Source organism: Agaricus bisporus (genome assembly GCF_000300575.1).
Source record: "Agaricus bisporus var. bisporus H97 unplaced genomic scaffold AGABI2scaffold_8, whole genome shotgun sequence".
Lineage (NCBI taxonomy): Eukaryota > Fungi > Basidiomycota > Agaricomycetes > Agaricales > Agaricaceae > Agaricus > Agaricus bisporus.
Window position 1 is genome coordinate 1,178,441 of NW_006267371.1, and position 21,030 is coordinate 1,199,470.

General features: G+C 46.7%; 5 protein-coding genes across 5 annotated transcripts; 1 reads left to right on the forward strand and 4 right to left on the reverse strand.

The window, feature by feature from the left end:
* Positions 1–259: 259 nt before the first annotated feature.
* AGABI2DRAFT_194195 (hypothetical protein) lies at positions 260–2,380 on the reverse strand. The gene is made up of 3 exons (XM_006463293.1): positions 696–2,380; positions 546–619; positions 260–490 (listed from the first exon to the last, which is right to left on the reverse strand). Exons 1-3 carry the CDS (start codon positions 2,274–2,276, stop codon positions 379–381), a joined length of 1,767 nt encoding a protein of 588 aa, XP_006463356.1. The 5' UTR covers positions 2,277–2,380; the 3' UTR covers positions 260–378.
* A 5,762-nt stretch (positions 2,381–8,142) lies between these two features.
* On the reverse strand, positions 8,143–9,811 carry AGABI2DRAFT_186955 (hypothetical protein). The gene is made up of 3 exons (XM_006463294.1): positions 9,262–9,811; positions 9,098–9,203; positions 8,143–9,046 (listed from the first exon to the last, which is right to left on the reverse strand). Exons 1-3 carry the CDS (start codon positions 9,485–9,487, stop codon positions 8,296–8,298), a joined length of 1,083 nt encoding a protein of 360 aa, XP_006463357.1. The 5' UTR covers positions 9,488–9,811; the 3' UTR covers positions 8,143–8,295.
* Positions 9,812–11,456: 1,645 nt separating this feature from the next.
* AGABI2DRAFT_225080 (hypothetical protein) lies at positions 11,457–13,081 on the reverse strand. Its single transcript, XM_006463295.1, has 3 exons — positions 12,324–13,081; positions 12,097–12,265; positions 11,457–12,041 (listed from the first exon to the last, which is right to left on the reverse strand). Exons 1-3 carry the CDS (start codon positions 12,954–12,956, stop codon positions 11,638–11,640), a joined length of 1,206 nt encoding a protein of 401 aa, XP_006463358.1. The 5' UTR covers positions 12,957–13,081; the 3' UTR covers positions 11,457–11,637.
* Positions 13,082–13,328: 247 nt separating this feature from the next.
* Positions 13,329–16,491, forward strand: AGABI2DRAFT_186957 (hypothetical protein; the record flags this gene model as incomplete). Its single annotated transcript, XM_006463296.1, has 8 exons — positions 13,329–13,346; positions 13,398–13,510; positions 13,558–13,652; positions 13,704–13,803; positions 13,859–14,005; positions 14,054–14,189; positions 14,242–16,181; positions 16,358–16,491. 8 exons carry the CDS (start codon positions 13,329–13,331, stop codon positions 16,446–16,448), a joined length of 2,640 nt encoding a protein of 879 aa, XP_006463359.1. The 3' UTR covers positions 16,449–16,491.
* A 1,121-nt stretch (positions 16,492–17,612) lies between these two features.
* Positions 17,613–18,409, reverse strand: AGABI2DRAFT_194199 (hypothetical protein). The gene is made up of 3 exons (XM_006463297.1): positions 17,920–18,409; positions 17,746–17,848; positions 17,613–17,695 (listed from the first exon to the last, which is right to left on the reverse strand). Exons 1-3 carry the CDS (start codon positions 18,001–18,003, stop codon positions 17,631–17,633), a joined length of 252 nt encoding a protein of 83 aa, XP_006463360.1. The 5' UTR covers positions 18,004–18,409; the 3' UTR covers positions 17,613–17,630.
* Between the last annotated feature and the right edge of the window lie 2,621 nt (positions 18,410–21,030).

The following is a 21,030-nucleotide window of genomic DNA, read 5'->3' on the forward strand; positions in this document are numbered from 1 at the left end:
TGATTGAGGTCGTTCAGAGGTGGTGAGGTGTCCTGTCTGCTGAGGAGACGGCGGGGGGCAGTGGGGGTCGTCGGGGCAGGGGGTCGGGGAGCCGGGGGGTCAGATGTGGGGAATAAGAAGAGATGAATGTGGCAGGACTTTTTGCAGAGAATTTTTCGCGGGAGGGGAGTATCGATGACAGAGGGCAGTGTAGATAACACAACGCCTGCCCAAAACCCCCGGACTAGCCCCGTGGGAACTCGCCCTCCCACAGTATAACCTATTATAAGTAATTTGTATTGAATATCCAACTAATACAGTACATCCGTGGTCCCATAATCAAAGCAATAATAGAAAGCAGATCACCCATAAGTCCAAAGTCTACATAACCTCAACGGTCTACACCGTCGCAACGGGCAACGGCAAATTTGCAATACTCGTAACATTGGTCACAGTCCCACTCCCGTTCGCTCCAGAGCTGCTATTGCCTGGTACACGTCGTCGTCGTCGTCTTTTAGGACGGGTCAATCAGATATGATCAATCAGAAATTTTCCAGCCTTCTCACCTAGGGAACAGCGGTCCACGGGGCATCGGCCTCTCATCTAGATCAAGCGCAATATTTGTCGCCGCCTGCAAAGCCTAAGAAATCAAGAAATCAAAAAAAATACCCCCCGTAAAATCAGCTACCTGACTACTCTCAAGAAGAAGCTCTTACCTCGATCCACTCAACTACACCCGTTACATCCCTGGCTTGCAATAAAAACTGTTCTCCCTCCAATCTCAGCCGGATGACATTCCTCCTCTTCAGGTAATCATTCCCAATTCCACTCTCCGCATTCTGCAGCGAATATACCTTGACCAAATCCGCGGGGTCAGGATCTGGCAAAAATGGCTTCTCCCTGTTCGTAAACAGGCACCCAGGCGTCGATGACGGCATTCCAGCAAGCTGCTGTTGTTGTCTCATAAACGTCGAATGTGCCGTAGTGGAAGTAGGTGTAGTCGTTCCTCCTGAAGCCGAAGTTGATTCCACGATACTCTGCGATGAGCTCGACATTGGTGTCGGCGCCCTCATACTACCGCTTCCAGGCAACGGTGACAGTGAACCTCCAGACGCAGGCGTTGACGTACCACTACTTCTTGGGATATTCAAGCTAGGTCTGGGTGAAGGACTTTGTGTGGTCCTTTCGCTCTGATGCACGTCACTCTTCGACCGATTATGGTTCTTCCCCGGCTTCAAGAGCTGTGTCAGTTTAGATCTTGATCTTGACGGCTTCAACGTCCGCGTCGGCACCGGGTTGCTCTCTTCTCGAGGCCGCTCGACGATAACCACATCGTCTTCCACGCTTCCAAAGGCATTACCAACAACGTCTTCCCCACCCTCCATCTTGATAATTCGTTGGATCTGTCTTTCAATCTCTCTTCTCTCTTCCGCTGCCCTTCTCGCTTCTCTCGTCTCAATTTGAATATTTGAAACCCCTTCAGAGTGACTCGGTTGCAGGCTAACGTCGCCAGCTCCAACCTGTTTCTCCCACCATTCTCCAAAGGCGCCGACTCCGGCGTGTCCACGCGGGGCATTATACACCTTCAACATAGTTCCCTCCAACACACACATCACCCTACGCCATTTTCTATCCTTGGCCTGGACGCCAGGTGAACTAAATTCCAATTTCCGAGGCATAATAGCTCTGAGTGATATGTTATTAGAGTAAGACGGTAATTGTTCTTGACCTTCGTCGTCGCGTGGCATTATTACGTATCTTGATGCAGGTGAAGTGTGAATAAGTGTGAAAGAAGGGTAAGGAGGCGGTTCGGATGATGTGTCGAACATGGGCATAGACCGTCTCCGACGAAGGTGACTTAGCCTCTTCGTCAATCCTGACGGTCCTTCAGTGGTGGGTGATGCCATGGCGTTGGCATTCTTAGATGCGAGGGGGGGTTTGACTGGTTCGCCCAATCGATCCTCTCTCTCCCTCGCCTCGGATGAAGTATCGTCGTCTGCTTTCATTTTTTCGTCTTCATCCCTTGATTTCTCGTCTTCCTTGGTCTTCGCCTTTTCGTCCCACACCTTCTTCCTTTTCTCCTCGTTCCTTTTCTTCTGCTTTAACTTCATCAACTCCCTCTCCTCCTCAGCCCTGGCGTCATCCTCCAACTTTCTTCTCTTCTCCTTCGTCTCCAAAGTATGTATATCAATCATACTTCGACTCGCCCTCTCATACATTTTTGGCCTTTTGAAGTTCGTACCACCATCAACTCCAGGACCAACGTTCAGGAAGTTTGTACTCCTCCTTGTCGCCATCGATGAAAGATAATCTATAGAATGTTTCGTGCCAGAAAAGCCAGCTTTAGGCGTTTGAAGGTCGAACGATGAAGCTGGAGAGGTATTGGGAGGATTCCGGGAAGAAGGATGGTAAGTGTTGTGTCGTGACAGAAAGGTCGAGCGGTTTTGAGATAAAGAGTTTAGTGGCGATATTAATGTTGGAGAATTATGTGAATGCGATTGGCCTCGAAGAGCAGAAAGGGATCCGTGCGAACCCTCGGTAGAAGCATTTTGCTCACTAATATGCTCTCCTCCTCCCTCCTCCCCCCCACCTTCTCCTCCGTATTTTGCATTTCCTCCAACCGTGCCGCTAACATAGCTTGCATATTGCTGTCTCACAGTACCCGTCGGGGACGGTTCAACCTCATTTGTCATAGCAGAGAGAGAACCTCGCAAGTTTAATTTGTTTAAGCGTTTTTGACCTTGTACGCGAGCATCCATGTCATTAGACCCAGACCCTCGGTAGGGGAAGCCATTTCTGACCGTGGTAGCGATCGGCGTATTTGAAGGATCATCGGCATCGTAAGAATAGGGATCAAAAGCTCCAGCAACGGCCTGGTTTGTAAGAGCTGCAGTTGTGGGCGTTGTACCCCCAGTAACGACGCTACCGAAGCCGGAACTAAGATACGAAGCGGAATGATCCCGTGCCTTGCCCTTCCCTTTCACGTCTATGACCGTAGGCGACGGAGAGGATGGTGGCACGGAAGACAAGTCGATCCTTACGGCATCTACCTCCGGTAAACTGGGCTGTGCATCAGAAGCGACATGCGAGGGCTTCAAATATGATATCGGTCGATTGTGGATCCCAGAGGCCTGCGGTGCAGGAGCAGAAGCCGCTATTTGTGAATGCGCAGCATGTCCTCGACCTTCGCCATATCCACGAGAAGGTGTAGGATACTTTATTCTCGGGACACTACTAATCGCGGCGAGTTCCGGTCGAGGGGATGGATACGCGCTACTACGTGCTGAATGATATGACGAATCTCCTGATGAATGTGCTCCTGTTTCTTCTTCCTCGTCTCGATTGGACTTTCCTCTACCAGATAACGAAGGTGGTAAAAGTTGATCGAGGCTCGCAATGGTGCTTGTCGAACTGGCAAAGCTTGAACGCATACTGCGAGCGGCCATATCTGGTGCCAAGAATCCAGATCTTGAAGCTATATCATTCCTTGAATTTTCATCATCATCATCTTCATCATCATCGACCGAGTCATCTCCATAATCGTCAGCTTCTTCGTGACCCGTTACACCCCATCCGCTGCCCTTCCTAGGTAAAGCAGGCATACTCTTCAATGACTTCCTTAAACTCCTTTCCCGATCTTCTCTCGATCGAACTCCTCCTCCTTCACCCACCTTTCCACTTCCGTGTATTCTACCACGAGCATTATTGAACGTAGTAGAAGCCTGCGTTAGCGAATCCGATCTCGGCTTCAATGTCGGCAAATTCAATATAGGTAATGGAGGTGGCCTCGTGATTATCGTAGGCGACAATCTCGCAAGACCCGCCTCCGTGACTGTCGGCGTCTTGATATTAAAACTAAGTCGATGATTGAGCGGTGCCAAAGTAAGTTTAGGTGGTTGTTCTTTTGCAATTTTTGGAAGAGTGCCGCCCATGGGTGGTAGAGGTTTGTTGATACGTGTAGATGCCGTGGTCATTGAAGAAAACGTCTCGGGTTTGGAAGACGAAGGGGTCGAAATTTCGTTGGTGGTTGGTGGGACGGAAAACGATGATATGAGCCTCGTGGCCGCGGACTTTACTGGAGGCGTGAGGGGTAATGCTTTCGATGAGGATAAAAGTGTAACTGCACTCGTGGACGTTGACGGAACGTTAGTAGACTTGAGGCTATGTTTGGGACTCGCATCAGTTGTTTCAGAACTTTGTTGTTTCGTTATAACTTGCCGCAACTGGGGAGATGATCGCTTCACATTGAGTAATGTCCCGTTTTTCGCTATCGCACAGTTTGAAATTTGTACAGGGTTGACTGTGTTCGGGTGTTCTCCTCCACAATGGGTTGTGGGATACTTGGAAACAGGCTGTGCTTTATGAGACAGGGATGGCGCCGACGTCACCGAGGGCGCACGGGTTGTTGATACAACTTCCTGCATGCTCAGGGGGGTAACCATTGAAGGTGGTACGTCTATGCTTTTCCTACTTCCGTCCGACACGGAAGTAGTCGTTCCGGGAAATTGCCTCAACATAGATTGAGGTGACGAAGATCGAGGTGGTAGAGAGTCAGGGTTTTTGTTTTGTATTGATGTTCGGGGTGGCAGGTCATCATGTACTGATGGTACTGATGGAGGTACTTTCTCATTCTGTATCCCAATATCCTCGCGTGAAGGAGATCGTTTCGCGAACTTCAAAAAATCACCATCATGTTGACTGGACTCTGAAGCGTGATGGACGAGACCAAGAAGTGGTTGCGACATGAAAGGTTTCGTGGTTGTATTCGAGCGGGTAGAATGCATCCGCGCAGAATACGGATACTTATCCAAGTCGCCGTCATCTTTGATTTTTCGTCCGGGCATACGGAGGATGCCTTTGATATGTGAAAGGCCTTGCAATAATTTATTGGTTCGGGTCTATGCAGGAGCAAACGACCAGAGCTGATAAGTGAGTGATATGCTAGCTGGAGATAACAAATGGAACGCACCCCGCGTTGGTGGATCGCTGACTGTGGCCCAAACCGCTCCTCCATAGTTGAAGATGATTCTATAGAAAATACGATACGGGGCGCATGTAGCGCAAGCCTGTGATCAGTAGCTGGTAGACCTAGGGCTACATGAATTGATGTCAACCGGGAAAGGAGTTCAGAAACCCACGGCAAAGGGGATAGGAGAATGTTGCAGCAGACGAGCAAGAAAAACAAGACTAGTTTGTGGGGGTGGAGGGGGAACGAGTCGAGTAGGACTTGGGCGGCTAATTAAGACAGGAATATTCGATGTGGGTCAGTCGTGCAGTCACTGCCCCTACACGCATCATCATCACATCAGGCTTGTCTTGTTTCATATTACTTTTCTCCCATGGTCACATTTCCAAAAACTTGAAAGAATTTGATTTTCCATCCCGACTCATATTGTTAACTCCGCACATAACCCAAGTACTGTAGTGTGTCGGCATACGAAAACTCCTTATCGACCATATGAGAGCTGAGTCTGAGACCCGGCGTCGATGGGAGCGAATAAACATTGATGTCATCACACTCCTAAAATAGACCAGTAGGTCCATATGGCGAGGTCGCATGAACTCCTGTGATATTCGGCTGTATGATAAGTTCGCTCAGGGGCTAAAATAGTAATATACTATTGGCCTGAGAGACGGACTTCTTACTTCTTTCCGGCTGGCGAGTGTCGGAACCATCGGAATGTAGGAAAATAATAGAATCAATCACCTGAGTCCACAGCACTACGCCCTCAAAGGTGAGTGCTGGGTGAGTGCAGACCAGGTGCATGTTAAAGCCGTGAGCAAACAATTAGAGTTCGAGGTTAAGGTGAAATGCTAAACTACATTCTATTATCTCCGAAACTAGACCTGAGTAGAAGAGCAATTAGACTCGTCATATGAACGTCACCATTGCAGATTAGTAGAGCCGCAGTATAAGATATGTTCGGGAACGTCCAATCTCAACGTTGTCTAGTTCGAGGTTCAGATTGTTTATTAGCTGCCAATGAATCGTTTGAATGTCGCGGATGTAAGAACAAGTGACAGTTGCCAATTCCCTTCCTTGGGTGAGACGCATATTACGAAACTCCCGAAAAACCAACAGTTTGATATGTATATGATTATAAGCAACCTTAGGAATGTGGCCATTCAATTTTTCAATAATGGATGACATCTCCATGTGGTCATATCCGGCATCGGCGGGGGATGTCAACTAATCGATCACTAAGTTTGGCTCTACTACTACGTGTGCGTGAACCGACACGTTCTATCAGCCTGCGAACGGTTTTCTAACCATCTTTTTACTGGTGCAACTGACGACTCATCCGCTTGCGATCCTTACCTCCACTACGCAATCCGTGTACCCGAGCAAATCTCAGTTGGTTCTACGGCGTGCAGAAATAGAGTTTCTTCTTTGGATCAACGGCCTTGCGGATTGTCGAGACCTATGTTGAGAAACTCGCTCTAGCCGGGCATCTAAGAGCATATGTACTATTCATATCCCCACTCCGCCAATGCAATGGCCGTCTTTCCACCAAAGGGTCAATAACCCACCACAGAAGGGGTGCTCAGTGTTCTTCTCTTACACGCCAAACCTCGCAGCTGCTACTCGAAATAGGGGATTCAAAACCTGGGCGATATTTCCTGGTTCTTGGTCTCGGGCTAGGGAAGATTTATACCTCGATCCACAATCGCTCTTCAGCATTAATTGAAGATACCACCTCGAGAACATGCATCTCTGGGTTCCTGACATCCCATCATGCCAGCGATACGGCCCCCTGCAGCTGACGTTGTTGCCCTTTTCGGGGTTGCGTATTCGATGTTTGAGGAAAAGACGCATCGACTTGGGAGGTCGACGCCGTCCTTTGGGGACTTCCGTGGTTGATTCTACGCGATAAGGATATCTTCAGATTCCCGAAATGAAGGCTAGCGAGGTGTCCTGGTCCGACGGTCCATCAACGATATAGTGATCTTCTACAATACTTTCGTTCACGAGCTACTTGGCGTCGGATGCTACTCGATCCAAGGACGCACTATCTCTGTCGAGAATATGGGAGCAGACTTGCTTCTGCAAGATTTGGCCGAACTTCACGGCGAAGCACTCCCTGACAATGAATGTTGGTGGATATAATGTCGCAGTTGATGGTCCTAACCTAGCCTGATGTTTCCGCGCCCCTCCTCCAATGGCCTAAGGCCGGCATTTCCATTCCTTAAAGTCCCAGCCAAAATAGAGTCCTAACGCACTGTTTGATTACTGATCAACAACGACAATCCTGGACAGCGGGGAGGACACTCTGTACCGCGAGAAAATCTTGGTCAATGTCTTGAGATTCTGGATGCGAAAGCCGCGACGGTTTCTAACCAGGCGTGCCATTTTCAAAGGTTTTTTCCTAGTTGTTCAAAATCTCCCGGGAGGTGAGCCGATAATTTCATAAAACGAGTGTTCCTCGATCACAATTACCAGCAGCTGGCTCGAATTCTGGGCCAAATTTCACTTTTCAAACGGCTGCATTCACTTCGGATGTATCTAGACATCCCGAGCTGCGTCGGGAGTGTGGGCGTAAGTAGCATTTTATGCGAAATCCTCGAGTCAAGCTAATTAGAGCGCACTTGCGACGCATTCATGTAGAGACAGACGGGTATGCAATAGGACCTCCTCGAGCCCCAGGTCGTGACTGGCGTGTATAACGGGCAAGGGAGATCCCCATACTAATATTCATGTTCTGGTGTCAACTGCTAGATCTATAAACTGTATCGAAACCAGTCATTGCCATGTCCTCTCAAAAGACGACACCATTATCTTTTCAAATCCTGCTTTTACCTTCAACTCTTCTGCGGCGCACAGGATTCATCACACTGCTTCTCTAGAAATCCCAAGAATCCGACGGCCTGGATGATCCCGAAAGAAGGCCCCGGCAGATTGATGAACGCAGGTCCCAACCACCGATCCGTATAGGGCTTAGGTCACCTAAAAACTTCGGTCACTAAAAACAAACATACTCCCGCCGGTAATGTCTGGTATGTGACGGACCGTGAGATGCCGTTTAGACGGGTTCCCGGCAGTGTCTAGGCCAAATCTAGGCGAGGACGGGGGAACAGACCCTGGCATTAAGACCAGAGTAAACCATTCATTCTTTTTGATAAAGAAGGAGAGCCTATTTGTGAGGAAAATCGAAGAACGGATCACGACAAGATGACTATCATCATGTATTCCGGATAAGCAAGAGGCAAGGAATCCCAGGTACGTAAATTGAACGATGAAGACACGTGTAGATACAACTGAAGCTTCCATTTGCACAACAATACTCAGGTAACTGACCAGCAAATAACAACAAGATATTATACATCCTCATCCTCGTACGATTCGATCGCAATACACCAAAATATCTTTTCCCAAGGTTCTCCATCACCATCCTTCCCTGTATCTTCATGGCTTTTTCTCTTACAACACACAAATCTTACAGGCTGTCCATCCCAATACCGCATCAAATCAAAAGACAAACCACCAGGAAGTCGAAGTGCCAACGAAGGACTAAATTCTATGAATCCATAACAAAAATCCGTTGTTATAATATCTTGGGGACCGAACACGACTGATTGTCGATTGGCAGCATCACTAAAAAACGCTCTTCGTGCCGCTGCATTATCAAAACGCATTTCTTCAGGTGAATGTTGCATTGAACGTTTTCTATCTCTAGATGATGGTTTAACCTTTTTGAGGGCGTCCTTGAGAGTATCAGATTTCTTTGAAGCTGAAAGGGAAGAAAGGTTTGATTTGGTTGATCTGAAAGATACGAGGGAAGATGCCGATGAAGAAGAAGAAGTTGAGGATGACGAAATAGATGAAGGTGATTGTGCTCGTTCGCGAAGAGTTTGATAGATGTCAGGAGTCCAGTCCTTAATAGATCGTGTTGATGGAAAACTTGGCGTTCTGTCTTGATGCTTCAGGGACCTATCGCTCATGGAGGAGGATGGGTCATGATCATCCAATCGCTGATGCATCAAATATGGCATAGTTGATACGAGAGGTGACAGTGCCCATGGTTTGGAAGTAGATTGTAAGTCGTGTTCCATGGTCGGATCGATGTAACTATTTCAGTGTTAGCCGTCTGCAATGTACCATAGTATCACGAAAACTCACTTCATGAACTTGAGCACAGCTCCTGTTCCCCATGGCAACTTCAACGGCCGGTCAAACGTGTTCCCAAACAAGATATCGTCGGCAGAACAAGGAACCAAGAATCTACCTGCAAGCCAAGTCCATTGTCAGGTGAGTGAAGCAAAAGAACGCCGGATATAGCACACCTCGAACTTGTATACTCCAAGTGATTCCCTGACGATCCTCCCTGGAGAAATACTCAGATTCACGAACCAACCCATCTTCACCAGGGAAATTCTTGATATGCGCCACAATCTCTCCCTCAAACAGCTCCGAGGACAATTTTTGCGCTTTATTCGTATTGACCAGAGACGTTATAGGGGTCATACTCTCTGGTGAAGTACCAGCCAAAACGCGAAGTTTGAGAACCATTGATGTCAATGTTGTTATTGGGGGTGGTGATGGTGGTGGTTATTCAACAAGTGGATCATCCAAGAACACAAAAGTAAAACCCAGTGCACAGCATAAATCACGCCCTCCAGAGGGACGCGCTGCGGGACTGAGACCGTGTCTTCTTTAATTTGACTAGAGCGATGCGTTGTAACCCAAATGCGGTGTAATTTTCTCGGCGCTATCAGGCGCTATCAAGGGCGTTCGGCGAGTTGAAATAGAGTTGTACAAATGAGGCGATTTTATGGGAAGGAATTAGTAGAAATAGGAGAATATAGTCCAGCTATGAGGAAAAGACGAAAATAAGTGGTTTCAAGAGTCTGTTTTGTGGATTTCATGACGCGAAGATCACGTGGAAAGTTACTCGTACGTCGCCGACTCGTCACTCGCTGGGGTCGACTAGATTTTCGCGGAGCCTTCAGCGTGGAATGCACTGGTCATGATTTTCTCACGATAAATCAAAGTTTGGTGTGCTTGCAGCTCCCATGGTCGGGTTTTTCCTCTTTCACCAGAAAATTGTTGTAGCGTATTTATCTCTTCATACGTACTCCGGATGAACAATGACCAGTTTAAGTAGTCGCCGCCGCCTCGTGCTTAACTCCGAAGAAGCTGTGGTCTTCTGACTTCCTACTTCGATCCTGAAATAGCGCTCCCCGGATGGCACGCTAACAGAATATATCCATTCCCACGAAACCACGAGTTCAATGAAGCGCTTGAAAAGTTGAGCAACGAACGACAAATATAGTATAGTATCCTCTCAACATCCGCAATCTCACATAACTCAAAAAGTACCTCATTTCATGAAAATCGCTGAAACCTGAATGAACAATTCCTCAAGGCCGGCATACCCCCCTCTGGACAACACAATGGGAAAAAAAAAACATTGCGTCAATCATCTATCAGGGTGGCGTAGTTTTTGACATGTACCAAATCATATCATTGATATACATCATCACTGATTTGATGATCAAATCATGCTGTAGGGGTCTAACTTATCATGATGTATAAATATCTTTTATACACAATACTGCAATACATAATACATTCTTCTTCTTCCCACTGCTCAACTCCTTTCTTTCAAAAATCCAACTGTTCCGACATCACGGCTATCTTTTTATTTATTTTAAATGTTAACTTCGGATTCCGAAGATACTTGTGTAAAAAACAGACGTAACACCAATCTATAACTTTTAAACGAAAAAAAATTCTTTTTCCTCTCCCACTCCAAATTTGTTGATAAGTGCCTACATCGCAGTTGGTTCGTTCACATGTTACACCGCCAAAAAAACGCGTGGTACTCTCTCTCACCAGATTCCCGATGGACGAAAAAATCTACATCGAAGGACACCCCACCGGCAATTCGGCGCGCGGAAGTGAAGTTCTTACCCGGAAAATCAGGTATTTCAACACATCGCTATACCGTATACCTACCCGTCTCCTAGAATCACGATACGAGAACGAAATAGTACCTGCTACCATCTCGGCATGCTCAACGAACCTCCCTAAGAGAACTTCTAAAGTTCTGATTTACATTGTTCGTCAGTACACGGCGACTTGGTTATGATTTGGTACCTGAGACCGCCGCCGCCACCGCCGTCCTGTAATAGGATTGAAACGTAAAAATTTTCTGACAGTTATAGTGAGCTTCTAGCCTCAAGAATTGTTTTTTTTGTTTGATTGATGAATTAGTTGAATGAACACTTCATTTCATAAAATCCATCATCACCGAACTGTATTTCAAGAAGAAAAATCCTTCAGGTCACCAATACCAAAAATTCCTTTCCAGGGTCTCCCTTATGTCAATCGAAGAAATGAACTATAGGCGATGAAATCGGCCTTAACGACAATAAGAAAAACACTTGGTAAAAAAAAAGTAATAACTATCATAACATCAACATTCGAACGATACAACAACGAAATAGGAAAGCAGCACAGGCTCGTTAGAAAGTGTACGATATATAAAAATTGAACCCAACCAACAATGGAACAAAAAGCGATCCAGGTAGAAACCGAATAAATAAATAAAAAAGACCCAGCGAATTAAATGGCCTAACGGTGTTCAAATCTACATAATAAAGTCGTCCGAAATTCCAAACCTCATCAGAATAGTAAAAACTACCTATAAAGCTGCCTTAAATAATCAAAGTCCAAATCGCTAACACCACGGCAGAGACGCTTAAGAGTCCATAAGATAACGATGCAGTAGAAACAGCACCATCTACAATGACAGCAAAATCATTTCCACAAACCTGGTTCACCTTTCCCACTGCACGATCATAAGTCTGTTGTAACCCTTTCATATTGTCAGCCGTTGTCTCGTTGTTCAAAGCGCTCGAGTAGAGGTTCAAAACGCTCTTTGAACATGGTGAGCATGTAAGACCTGTTACGTTCGAAGGTAGGGATGGTCCGAAGGGTAATTGGTATAGATACAAGTCTGGAGAACCCGTTTTGACTAGGGCTTCGATATAACAATATGTGTTTGTTGAAGGGTTTGACATGCACGCTGCGTCGTACATGAGTTGATAGGCATTCATTGCTATACCAAGTGAGTGTGAGTCGGCGTAAGAAAATACAAGGCAATTTCAACTTACCCGTCAGCGCATCGAGGGCGAGATCATTCCTATCATTCAAGTCCATCTCACACTCCTGTTGCAAAGACTCGGCAAGCCATCCCATATTAGCTCGACACTGATTGACCCCAAGGTCAATGTTGCAAGTTCCCCAAAGAAGGGTGTTCATGAGGGTATAATTAGATTGAGCCTGAGGAAAGAGGTGAGAACGCGGAACGATATGAGATCGAGATGATATATCAACTTGCATCGATGAAGGCAGAAGAACTCTGTGATAACAAGGAGAATGGGCGACATTTTCTGAACGCGGGTGAATTCGTCATGTTTTTGAAAAAGGTGAGGCATGATGGACTTGTAAAATTTAAGGTAAACTGTTGGTCATAAGCTTGAGGAAAAGGCGTGGGGAGCGTAGGGGGCGCCGAAGGAACGGTTGGGATGGCTTGTGGTGTTGTGAGAGCGGGCGAAGGATCTGGTGCAGCCGAACCAGAGGGTACCGCTGACGTCGGTAGGGGAGGGGCCACTATCGACGAGAGAGGAACATTATTATCATCCTCGAACCCGGGGAATGGATGTCGTTTGTGAAGGTGAAACCCCTTGCCATTTTCCAGAAGCTGCGACCAGTCCTCGGAGGAGGGGGAACTAAAGATGTCGAAAGCAGCAGGGTGTGTGACATAGCGGGAAGAAAGGGTGATGATGATGAGAACGAGGGGTACGATGAGGACGGCCCATCTGAATTGACGGCCAGTGCGACGTTTCCGGTCGTGAGAGGACATGGCAAAGGAGACGGGGGGAGGGGCGAGGGTGGCGGAGGAGGTGCATGTGCCGGAAGATTCGGCTTGTTTTGGATCTGTAGGACGTGGTGATGGAGGGGGGGTGAACATGATGAGAGTCACAAGATTGATGAGGAAGGACAAGTAAAGACCGTCTTGCAAAAAGAATGGGAGAGCGAGCACACCGCCAGCCAGGCAAAAGTCTGGGAATAAAAACAGCGAAGAGACGCTGAGGCAGGAACGAACGACTGCACTAGTTCAATATATATTAGTCCCTCGGCAACATGCGTGCAGGGGCTACCCACCCACCGGCTCTCCTCTATTCTCCCCCTTCAGGGTGCCCCCGCTCGCTCATCCCATCTTCTGATGCACAGCTCATCTCGGCGTTGGGCGCGGCGACGCCGACAAATGTCAAATGTCAGAGCGAGCGGATAAGATTAGATAATCAAACATTTGACTGTCCGGTGGCTGTGCAAGAAAATCATGAAGTCCAACTACAAGGTCAGCCAGTCCTCATCAAAGCTCACTCGGACAGCCATTCACCCTTCTCAGTTCTCGAATATCTGTGGCACAGTTTACCAACAGGGCAATGTTCTCTTTGCTCCCGATGGCAATACCCTCTTTAGTCCCGTGGGAAACCGTGTCTCTGTCTTTGACCTCGTAAAGTGTGTTGTATTTTTCACCTCCTGGACTCTTTTAACCGTTCTCTCAGTAATAAGTCATGGACATACGCGTTTGAAAACAGGAAAAACATAGCCGCTCTGGCACTAAGCCCCGATGGCAATGTTCTGATTTCTGTCGACGACGGCATGTCCCCTCCACCTCAATTGCTGGTAACACATCCTCACATTGCCCTAGATGGCCGCGCCCTATTGGTAAACGCGAAACGAGGTGTTGTACTCCATCATTTCAACTTCAAAAAACCCGTCAAAGATATTAAATTTTCACCGGACGGAAAGTAAGCAGCCACTACTTTTTCATAAAATCCCTTTTTTTCAAATCTCTGATCACAGATACATTGCTGCCACGCATGGCTCACACGTTCAAGTATGGTGCACGCCGAACCATCTTGTGCGAGAATTCGCTCCTTTCAACCTTCATAGGACCTACACTGGTCATCATGACGACGTATTAAGCGTGATATGGTCGCCGGATTCATCGCAAGTCACCGTTCCCTCCAATCGTTGTTGAGAGCTGACAGTCTACAGATGCTTCATCACCACATCTCGAGACATGACTGCTCGCCTATTCACACTTCATCCCCTAGAAGGTTTCCGGCCAAAGACTTTTGCTGGCCATAAAGATGCTGTTCTCAACGCCTACTTTGCAGAGGACGGAAAGACAGTTCGTGTTTCTTATTTCTCACCGATGAATACGCGTTTATCTTTTTGTCTAGATATATACAATCAGTCGTGACGGTGCTGTCTTCACGTGGAAGGAAAAAGACGCGGATGAAGAAGATGACGCCGCCATGTCAGATGGCGACCCTATTGCCTCCACGTCAAAAGCGTCAACGTCCGAGATGGGCAACGCAATTGCGAACACACGTTGGGGTGTATTCAAACGCAACTACTTCAACCAAGAACGAACCAGAGTCGTCTGCACCACCTTCCACCGTCCCTCCAATTTGCTCGTTGTTGGTTTCTCCACTGGCATATTCGGGTTATGGGAAATGCCCGCCTTTACGAACGTTCACACGCTCAGTATATCCCAAGAAAAAATTACTTCGGTTGCTATCAATGCCTCCGGGGAGTGGTTGGCCTTTGGTGCAAAGAAGCTCGGACAACTTCTTGTATGGGAGTGGCAATCGGAGTCCTATGTCCTAAAGCAACAAGGACATTATTTTGATGTCAACACCCTTTCTTACGCTCCAGATGGTCAGACCGTAGCAACAGGCGGTGACGATGGCAAAGTCAAGATATGGACCACATACTCGGGATTTTGCTTCGTCACGTTCACGGAGCATACGGCTCCCGTATCCACAGTTGCCTTCGCGAAGCAAGGGAATGTCCTCTTCTCAGCTTCGCTCGATGGCACCGTGCGGGCTTTCGACTTGATACGTTACCGGAACTTTCGAACGTTCACTTCCCCCTTTCCTGTCCAATTCTCATCTCTCGCTGTTGATCCCTCAGGGGAAGTCGTCGCCGCAGGATCTACAGATTCTTTTGAAGTTTTCCTTTGGTCCGTACAAACGGGGAAACTCTTGGATATCTTGACTGGTCATGAGGGTCCTGTCAGTGCATTGGCATTCTCACCTACAGGTGCTAATCAATTGGCCAGTGGGTCTTGGGATAAGACAGTTCGAGTTTGGAGTATATTCGGCCGATCAAGAGCCGTTGAACCGTTTCAGTTGACTTCGGACGTTCTTGCTCTTGCTTTTCGGCCGGATGGACATGAGCTTGCCGCTTCTACTCTGAATGGTCAGATTACTTTCTTTGATATCCAGAAAAGTCAACAGACGAACGTTATCGATGGAAGAAAAGATGTTTCTGGTGGACGAAAAGCGGATGATCGAGTCTCAGCTGCGAATAACTCTTCTGGAAAATCGTATAACAGTTTGTCTTATACGGCTGATGGTAGCTGTCTCTTGGCTGGAGGGAATAGCAAATATGTTGTGCTATATGATGTGCGGGAAGGAGAGGGTTTAATGGTGAAGAAATACCAAATCAGTCAAAATCTTTCATTGGATGGGACGGAAGAATTCTTGGATAGTCGGAAAGTGAATGATGCGGGGATCAATATGGATCTTATCGATACGCGTGGTGACGAGAGCGATCTAGAGGATAGATTGGACCATACTTTGCCTGGTGCAAGTCGTGGAGCAGGTGACATGTCCGTTCGTCGATATCGCCAAGAAGCAAGAACGAAGTGTATACAGTTTTCACCTACAGGAAGAGCTTGGGCCGCAGCATCGACAGAAGGACTTTTAATTTACTCCCTTGACGAATCCGTTTCGTTTGATCCATTTGATCTTTCTATCGACCTTACACCTCAAGCTATCCTCGATGTATTGAAGGCTCGGGAATATCTTAAAGCCCTCGTTATGGCATTTCGACTAAACGAGAAACCACTTATACAAAAGGTGTATGAGTGTATACCAAGAAGCGATATAAGACTGATTTCACGTCAACTTCCGGCGATGTATATTCCACTGTTGTTACGGTTTATTGCTGAGCATTTGGAGCGTAGTCCGCATTTGGAGTTTGACTTGATTTGGGTGAATACGTTGTTGATGACACATGGACGAATGCTTCGGGATCGATCTGGGGAATATGCGAGTGTGTTTCGGATGTTGCAAAAGGGGTTGGGAGATTTTGAGAGAACGATATCGAAAGTGTGAGTTGCCTTTCTTTTTTCTTTTTCTCTATCATTTTATTGTCTCAGTACCTAGAAGAGTACATGAGGTGTCGTTGTTGCTGTGACTTGGGATTTCAACCCCTGGGATTCCCTCTTCCCCACTCCACTTGTCATATGTCTGCGAACTGACGATATTTTGGATTCTCTTCTTTTAGGTGCGAAGAGAACTCATCAACCCTGCGGTATTTGATTGATCAATCCCAGTCTTATCAAGAAAGGAATGTAGACATGGAATCGGTCTCGTAATGGTTAGGATAAAAGTTATGGCGTCACCTTGGGTGAAGGGAAAAAAGGGCATAGGCTCGGTCATTCGGCTGTATATCACACTTCGTTTGGTCCCTTTTCAATTATGTACACAACTTTTTTTTGCATTGATATCATGCACAGTCTCAGGAAACCATACCACGAATGGGATCCGCGAAAAAACGAGTTTGGAAACAACATGCAGGCAATGTGTCTTGAAAAAAAGAAGTCCTTCTTTTCGTGATTTACGTTATAGTTTTTGTCATACCAAGGTCAGAGTGACGGATGGTTTTGGGATTTAGAACAAAACGAGAACAGAGTTCTGCATTCGGACCTGTATATCCGTGATCGGTTGTGTTTGAGTTCTCAGGACAGCAGATATAAACCAGAGGGATTTTGAGTGCTTTAATGCTTGCTCGTAGCGTTGAAAGCATTCAAACTCTTTCGTCTCATTGTACCATGTTTTATCCTCCGCAAACACATACCCTTCTTAGAGTCAATTCACTGAGCTTAAATGACGTTTAGCTCCACCCACAGCCAGAGAATAAAGAGTTGGAGACAACAAGAACATGCACGTGTACCTGATTTTCTGGAATTAAGGGTCCATGGGTCCCGGTATTTGGCCGCCCCAGTGTGAAAGGGAATAGTGAGGGGGAGGAAGACTTGTGTCCGAAAATATGGAACTTCCGTTTTCGCAAAACCTCGGCACATCCATGAATATGAGAAGATTTGATATAGATTTGGATAAGACTGCCATTTTGGTTCAGTGGGATAGCGACGGAGGAAATTCTTGACTTTTTTTGACATCATGGGATTGTTGGAGAGAACTGACAGTGCTTGATGTCATTGCCCTGTTATTGCTTCTGCTTCACTGTTGTCGCCGAACTTTGGGGATGGCTGGGCGAGAGACAAGAATCTGTTGCTAGTACTTCCACCGATGATCGCTGAAGCTGGGATTTGTGAGAAATAACCTGTTGCAGGCTTCGTGGAATTTTCTTTCTACTACATATATTCTTCACAAAGTCCTGCTAGCATGAACTCGTATCAACAAATTTAAAAACACAAGATGAAATCATTGCAACAAAGCACGGTGATTTCTCACAAGGCACTCGGCTAATAATTACCCCATGCATGAAATTAGAAAGGAAGAAAAACTAATATTGTGGTCCGTGGTGTCTGATGTCTTCATTCGATAGTTGCTACTTCCTCAATCACCGCATCATCATTAGCAGGATTTAATCTAGGAAGGTCAATAATTTCAGTTCCGGTGCGGGCGAAAAACAGATTAGAGTATGCTTACTTTGCTTTCTTTCCAGAGAGCGGTTAGGACGACCGCTCTCGGAGAAGTAGCCGGCATAGTAGGCTAAGCCTGTAAGTCCCATAAGTCCGGCAATCCCTATCATCTATCGACAGCAAGACGGTTGCGGATTGAGCTGTTTTTGTCTGAAACAAAGAGTTCATACAAAAAGCGTACCACTCGTTGGTTTTCCTTCTTGACCTTAGCAGGGTCTTTGTTGGCTCCCGAGGCCATTTGACGAACAATGCGAGATGCAAACATGGCTGATTAGTTATGGGTGATAAGAGCGAAGTCAAGTCAAGTCCCAAGAAGATGCCTTCAAGCTATATAAGACCATCGTTCTCAGCGTCCCGCACCTATTTTGCTGAACTGATGTCATAAGTGGCGACTATGTGGAGACCTACTGTTTCACAAGGAGCATGTGAGTATCACTATTATAGCTTCATGCGTTGTTCCAAGACTCGAATGAAAAGGTAATATGCTGGTAATATGGGTGGCGATTTCGACCATTAGAGGCTAGCGTTCGATGCCAAGGGCACCTCAAGAAATAAATGCGGTGGAGTCGCTGTACCAATTAAGTATGAATGACCGGAACTCTTACCCTTCTAACTTGGTTTGTTGGAAGGTATCTGAGCATGATTTTGAATTAGATTCGAGAACTTGGCGGTGGCAAAGCTCAAACCAAGGAAGAAGCGTGAGGCGAAGATCACCAAAAAGGTATTTGTCCATGTTGATCGAGGCTACGATCGGGAACCCCGAATTAAATATTCCCCACATTCACGCATCCCGTACTCATTCAGGGATGCCTTCGATAAATTCAAATTCAGTGGTATTGAATTTACTCCAAGTCAACGCTCTCGGTGCCGAAGCGGCCCTTAGGCGGGGCTCCCTTAGCTCAACTATATTATATTTCTTGATGCCCGGTTGTACAGGACGTTACTACGTTGCTTTCGATGTGTATGGACGCTGCTTACAGCACATACACTAGTCGATGGCAGAACACCATAAGATGTTCTGTCATGCATTATGTGTAACGGTCACTATATAGTATAAAGCCACAGACTTACGGTAGCCAACTTCCGATTCAGATACTCGCATTTGGTGAACCAATTCAGCCACCCTATACGATGTCACTTGTGCCGACCAAATCTAGTAGTACTAGTGGCTTCATCGGCGATCGCTGCCTGAAGACCTGAGGGTCAAGGACGACATTGAAATCTAGTTATGTCACTGAATCGCGAGTATGATGGCCCCGCGTTGTTATCTTTCGATTTAAGTTTGCACCTAACCTATTCAATCTCCTTCCACGAGGCAAGGGTTTGAATACCATGACACTGAACGGTGGTGGGGGGATCACGAGACATTGAAGGCGAAAAGGCTATGTTGATCTAGGATTTCTCAGGTTTCGTGTGAGATAGCCCTCAATCTGAAATATTCATATTGTTGCCTTGTTGAGTTAGTACCAGGTGAATTTCGACCAAGACAACGATATCAAGTAGGGTTGAGTGAGTTACCCTGAGCTACTAGGTACCTCACTTACATCTGCCCAGCATTTGCCTCGAACCTGGGGCAATAAACCTATAAAAATCCATAATCACAATCATATGGCATACCAGCGTTGATGAATGCAAGGCTGATTGTAACTTGAAAGTTGGCAGATATGGTACCTGGTAACAGTGAACTCGTGCCCCTTTCATGCCATTCATAGCAAGTTACTGAGTATAGAACGTGAAGCGACAAGACTGGGTCTAGACTTCGTCGGACATCCCGTGTATAATGGCCCGGGGGTAACTTACCATGATTACCTAGGATTCGCTGGAATCCCTATGAGGTCGCATTTCCGGACAACAGCTTACTAGGTACTTACCCGGTAATATTAACTTGGGATGAAAGTGCGATAACGATTAATCCGCAGCAGATGTTTAACATATTACTATCGACAACAAAGTCCGTCGTGCATGTTTGGGGCAACCTTGACTGAGGAGGTTAATCGAGTACTCCCAGAGATACTTAAAAATACACGGATCAAACTGGGAGGTACGACACGTCGGTGATCATGGTCAGACGTGGCATGGCACCTACTCGACGACAGAATGTGGGGCATGATCCTAGCATCTGATAATGCTCACCGTGAACTGTAAGAAGGCTTTCGGTTGCACCAGGCGTTCCACCGCCAGGACTGTGCGCCGGCTGCTTTAAACCACCTTCGAGCGCTCAAAGGAGAGCCTTGTTTCGCCTTCCTACAGGGACGGACAAGTTGAATCCGCTTGAGCCAAAGACCGAAATTGAGGCCTGAGCCGCGATAGTCCAATGCAATGGTTTCGGGGTGTTGCCACTATTGGAACAGATAGCGCAACACAGCCTCTTTCTTTAAAGAAAAAAACCATCAGATCAATAGCTGACCGGTGCTGAAACAACAGTGTATTCCAAAGCTTCTAATCCCATTGCTGGGAAACACGCAAAATTCCAGGAACTTGGCACCTCCTGGTTGGGACCAAATTTGATAGGTAACATTTTGACGGTGGAGATGGAAGAGAAGAGATGGAAAACTCCGAACGCTGAATCCAATGTGCTCACTCGATCCTTTACCGGATTCCATGGCGGTGGCGGATATTCCTTGGGCTTGTAGCAAACCCCCTCGTTACCATTCAGCCAGAAGGTAGGGTAAAAATGCTTTCATTGAGGAAGGATACTCACCTTATGACATTTAGATAGGAATAAAAAGAGAGGTCTATGTCGTTGGCTCGGACATGGTTTATCCGACGTTAAAGTAAACATAGAAAGCACCATCGAGGCAGTCTGTTGAGACCATCAGTGCTCTTATAAATCGACGTTCGCAATCGAACAGGCCCAACTAGCCGATAGTCCGAGAGCTGGAATGCTGCTTCCGCCTTTGCCCCGAGAGCACCAAATTTGCAACGAAGCACAAGTGAGTCCGGATGTACCGGGTTCCCGCTAGTTACAAGCTGTGGATGATCCACGGGCACGCCTCCGCCACCAAAAGAAAAAAGGACAGCCGAAGAAAGAGCGAATACACTTGCATGTTGACCAGTTTCATGCCTAAGAAGCGAGACCTCTAGACTTTTTAATCTTGATCAGCCAAAGGTGTACAGGTGCTGAAATGGGTATTCCCAAGGAGTGAGTATTTTAAGAACTTGCCTCAAGGAAAATGGGGTTCTGATGAGGACAACGTCACGGTCAAACGCTTGAGAAGAAACCCCAGCTCTCATTATGAATTGCTGACATTGTCAGCGATTGATCGGCCCTCATGGGCACGCCTCATTGTAT

Excerpts from the sequence above, each read along its gene's own strand:
- AGABI2DRAFT_194195 (XM_006463293.1), bottom strand. The coding sequence starts at position 2,276 with ATGGCGACAAGGAGGAGTACAAACTTCCTGAACGTTGGTCCTGGAGTT. Across the intron at positions 620-695 it reads GTGTAGTTGAGTGGATCGAG|GCTTTGCAGGCGGCGACAAA; the intron begins GTAAGAGCTTCT and ends TTGATTTCTTAG. Across the intron at positions 491-545 it reads CGTGGACCGCTGTTCCCTAG|ACGACGACGACGACGTGTAC; the intron begins GTGAGAAGGCTG and ends CCGTCCTAAAAG.
- AGABI2DRAFT_186955 (XM_006463294.1), bottom strand. The coding sequence starts at position 9,487 with ATGGTTCTCAAACTTCGCGTTTTGGCTGGTACTTCACCAGAGAGTATG. Across the intron at positions 9,204-9,261 it reads TTGGAGTATACAAGTTCGAG|GTAGATTCTTGGTTCCTTGT; the intron begins GTGTGCTATATC and ends CTTGGCTTGCAG. Across the intron at positions 9,047-9,097 it reads GCTGTGCTCAAGTTCATGAA|TTACATCGATCCGACCATGG; the intron begins GTGAGTTTTCGT and ends ACACTGAAATAG.
- AGABI2DRAFT_225080 (XM_006463295.1), bottom strand. The coding sequence starts at position 12,956 with ATGTTCACCCCCCCTCCATCACCACGTCCTACAGATCCAAAACAAGCC. Across the intron at positions 12,266-12,323 it reads GTTCTTCTGCCTTCATCGAT|GCTCAATCTAATTATACCCT; the intron begins GCAAGTTGATAT and ends CTCTTTCCTCAG. Across the intron at positions 12,042-12,096 it reads CGCCCTCGATGCGCTGACGG|CAATGAATGCCTATCAACTC; the intron begins GTAAGTTGAAAT and ends CACTTGGTATAG.
- AGABI2DRAFT_194199 (XM_006463297.1), bottom strand. The coding sequence starts at position 18,003 with ATGTTTGCATCTCGCATTGTTCGTCAAATGGCCTCGGGAGCCAACAAA. Across the intron at positions 17,849-17,919 it reads AGAAGGAAAACCAACGAGTG|ATGATAGGGATTGCCGGACT; the intron begins GTACGCTTTTTG and ends TGCTGTCGATAG. Across the intron at positions 17,696-17,745 it reads CTCTCTGGAAAGAAAGCAAA|ACCTTCCTAGATTAAATCCT; the intron begins GTAAGCATACTC and ends CTGAAATTATTG.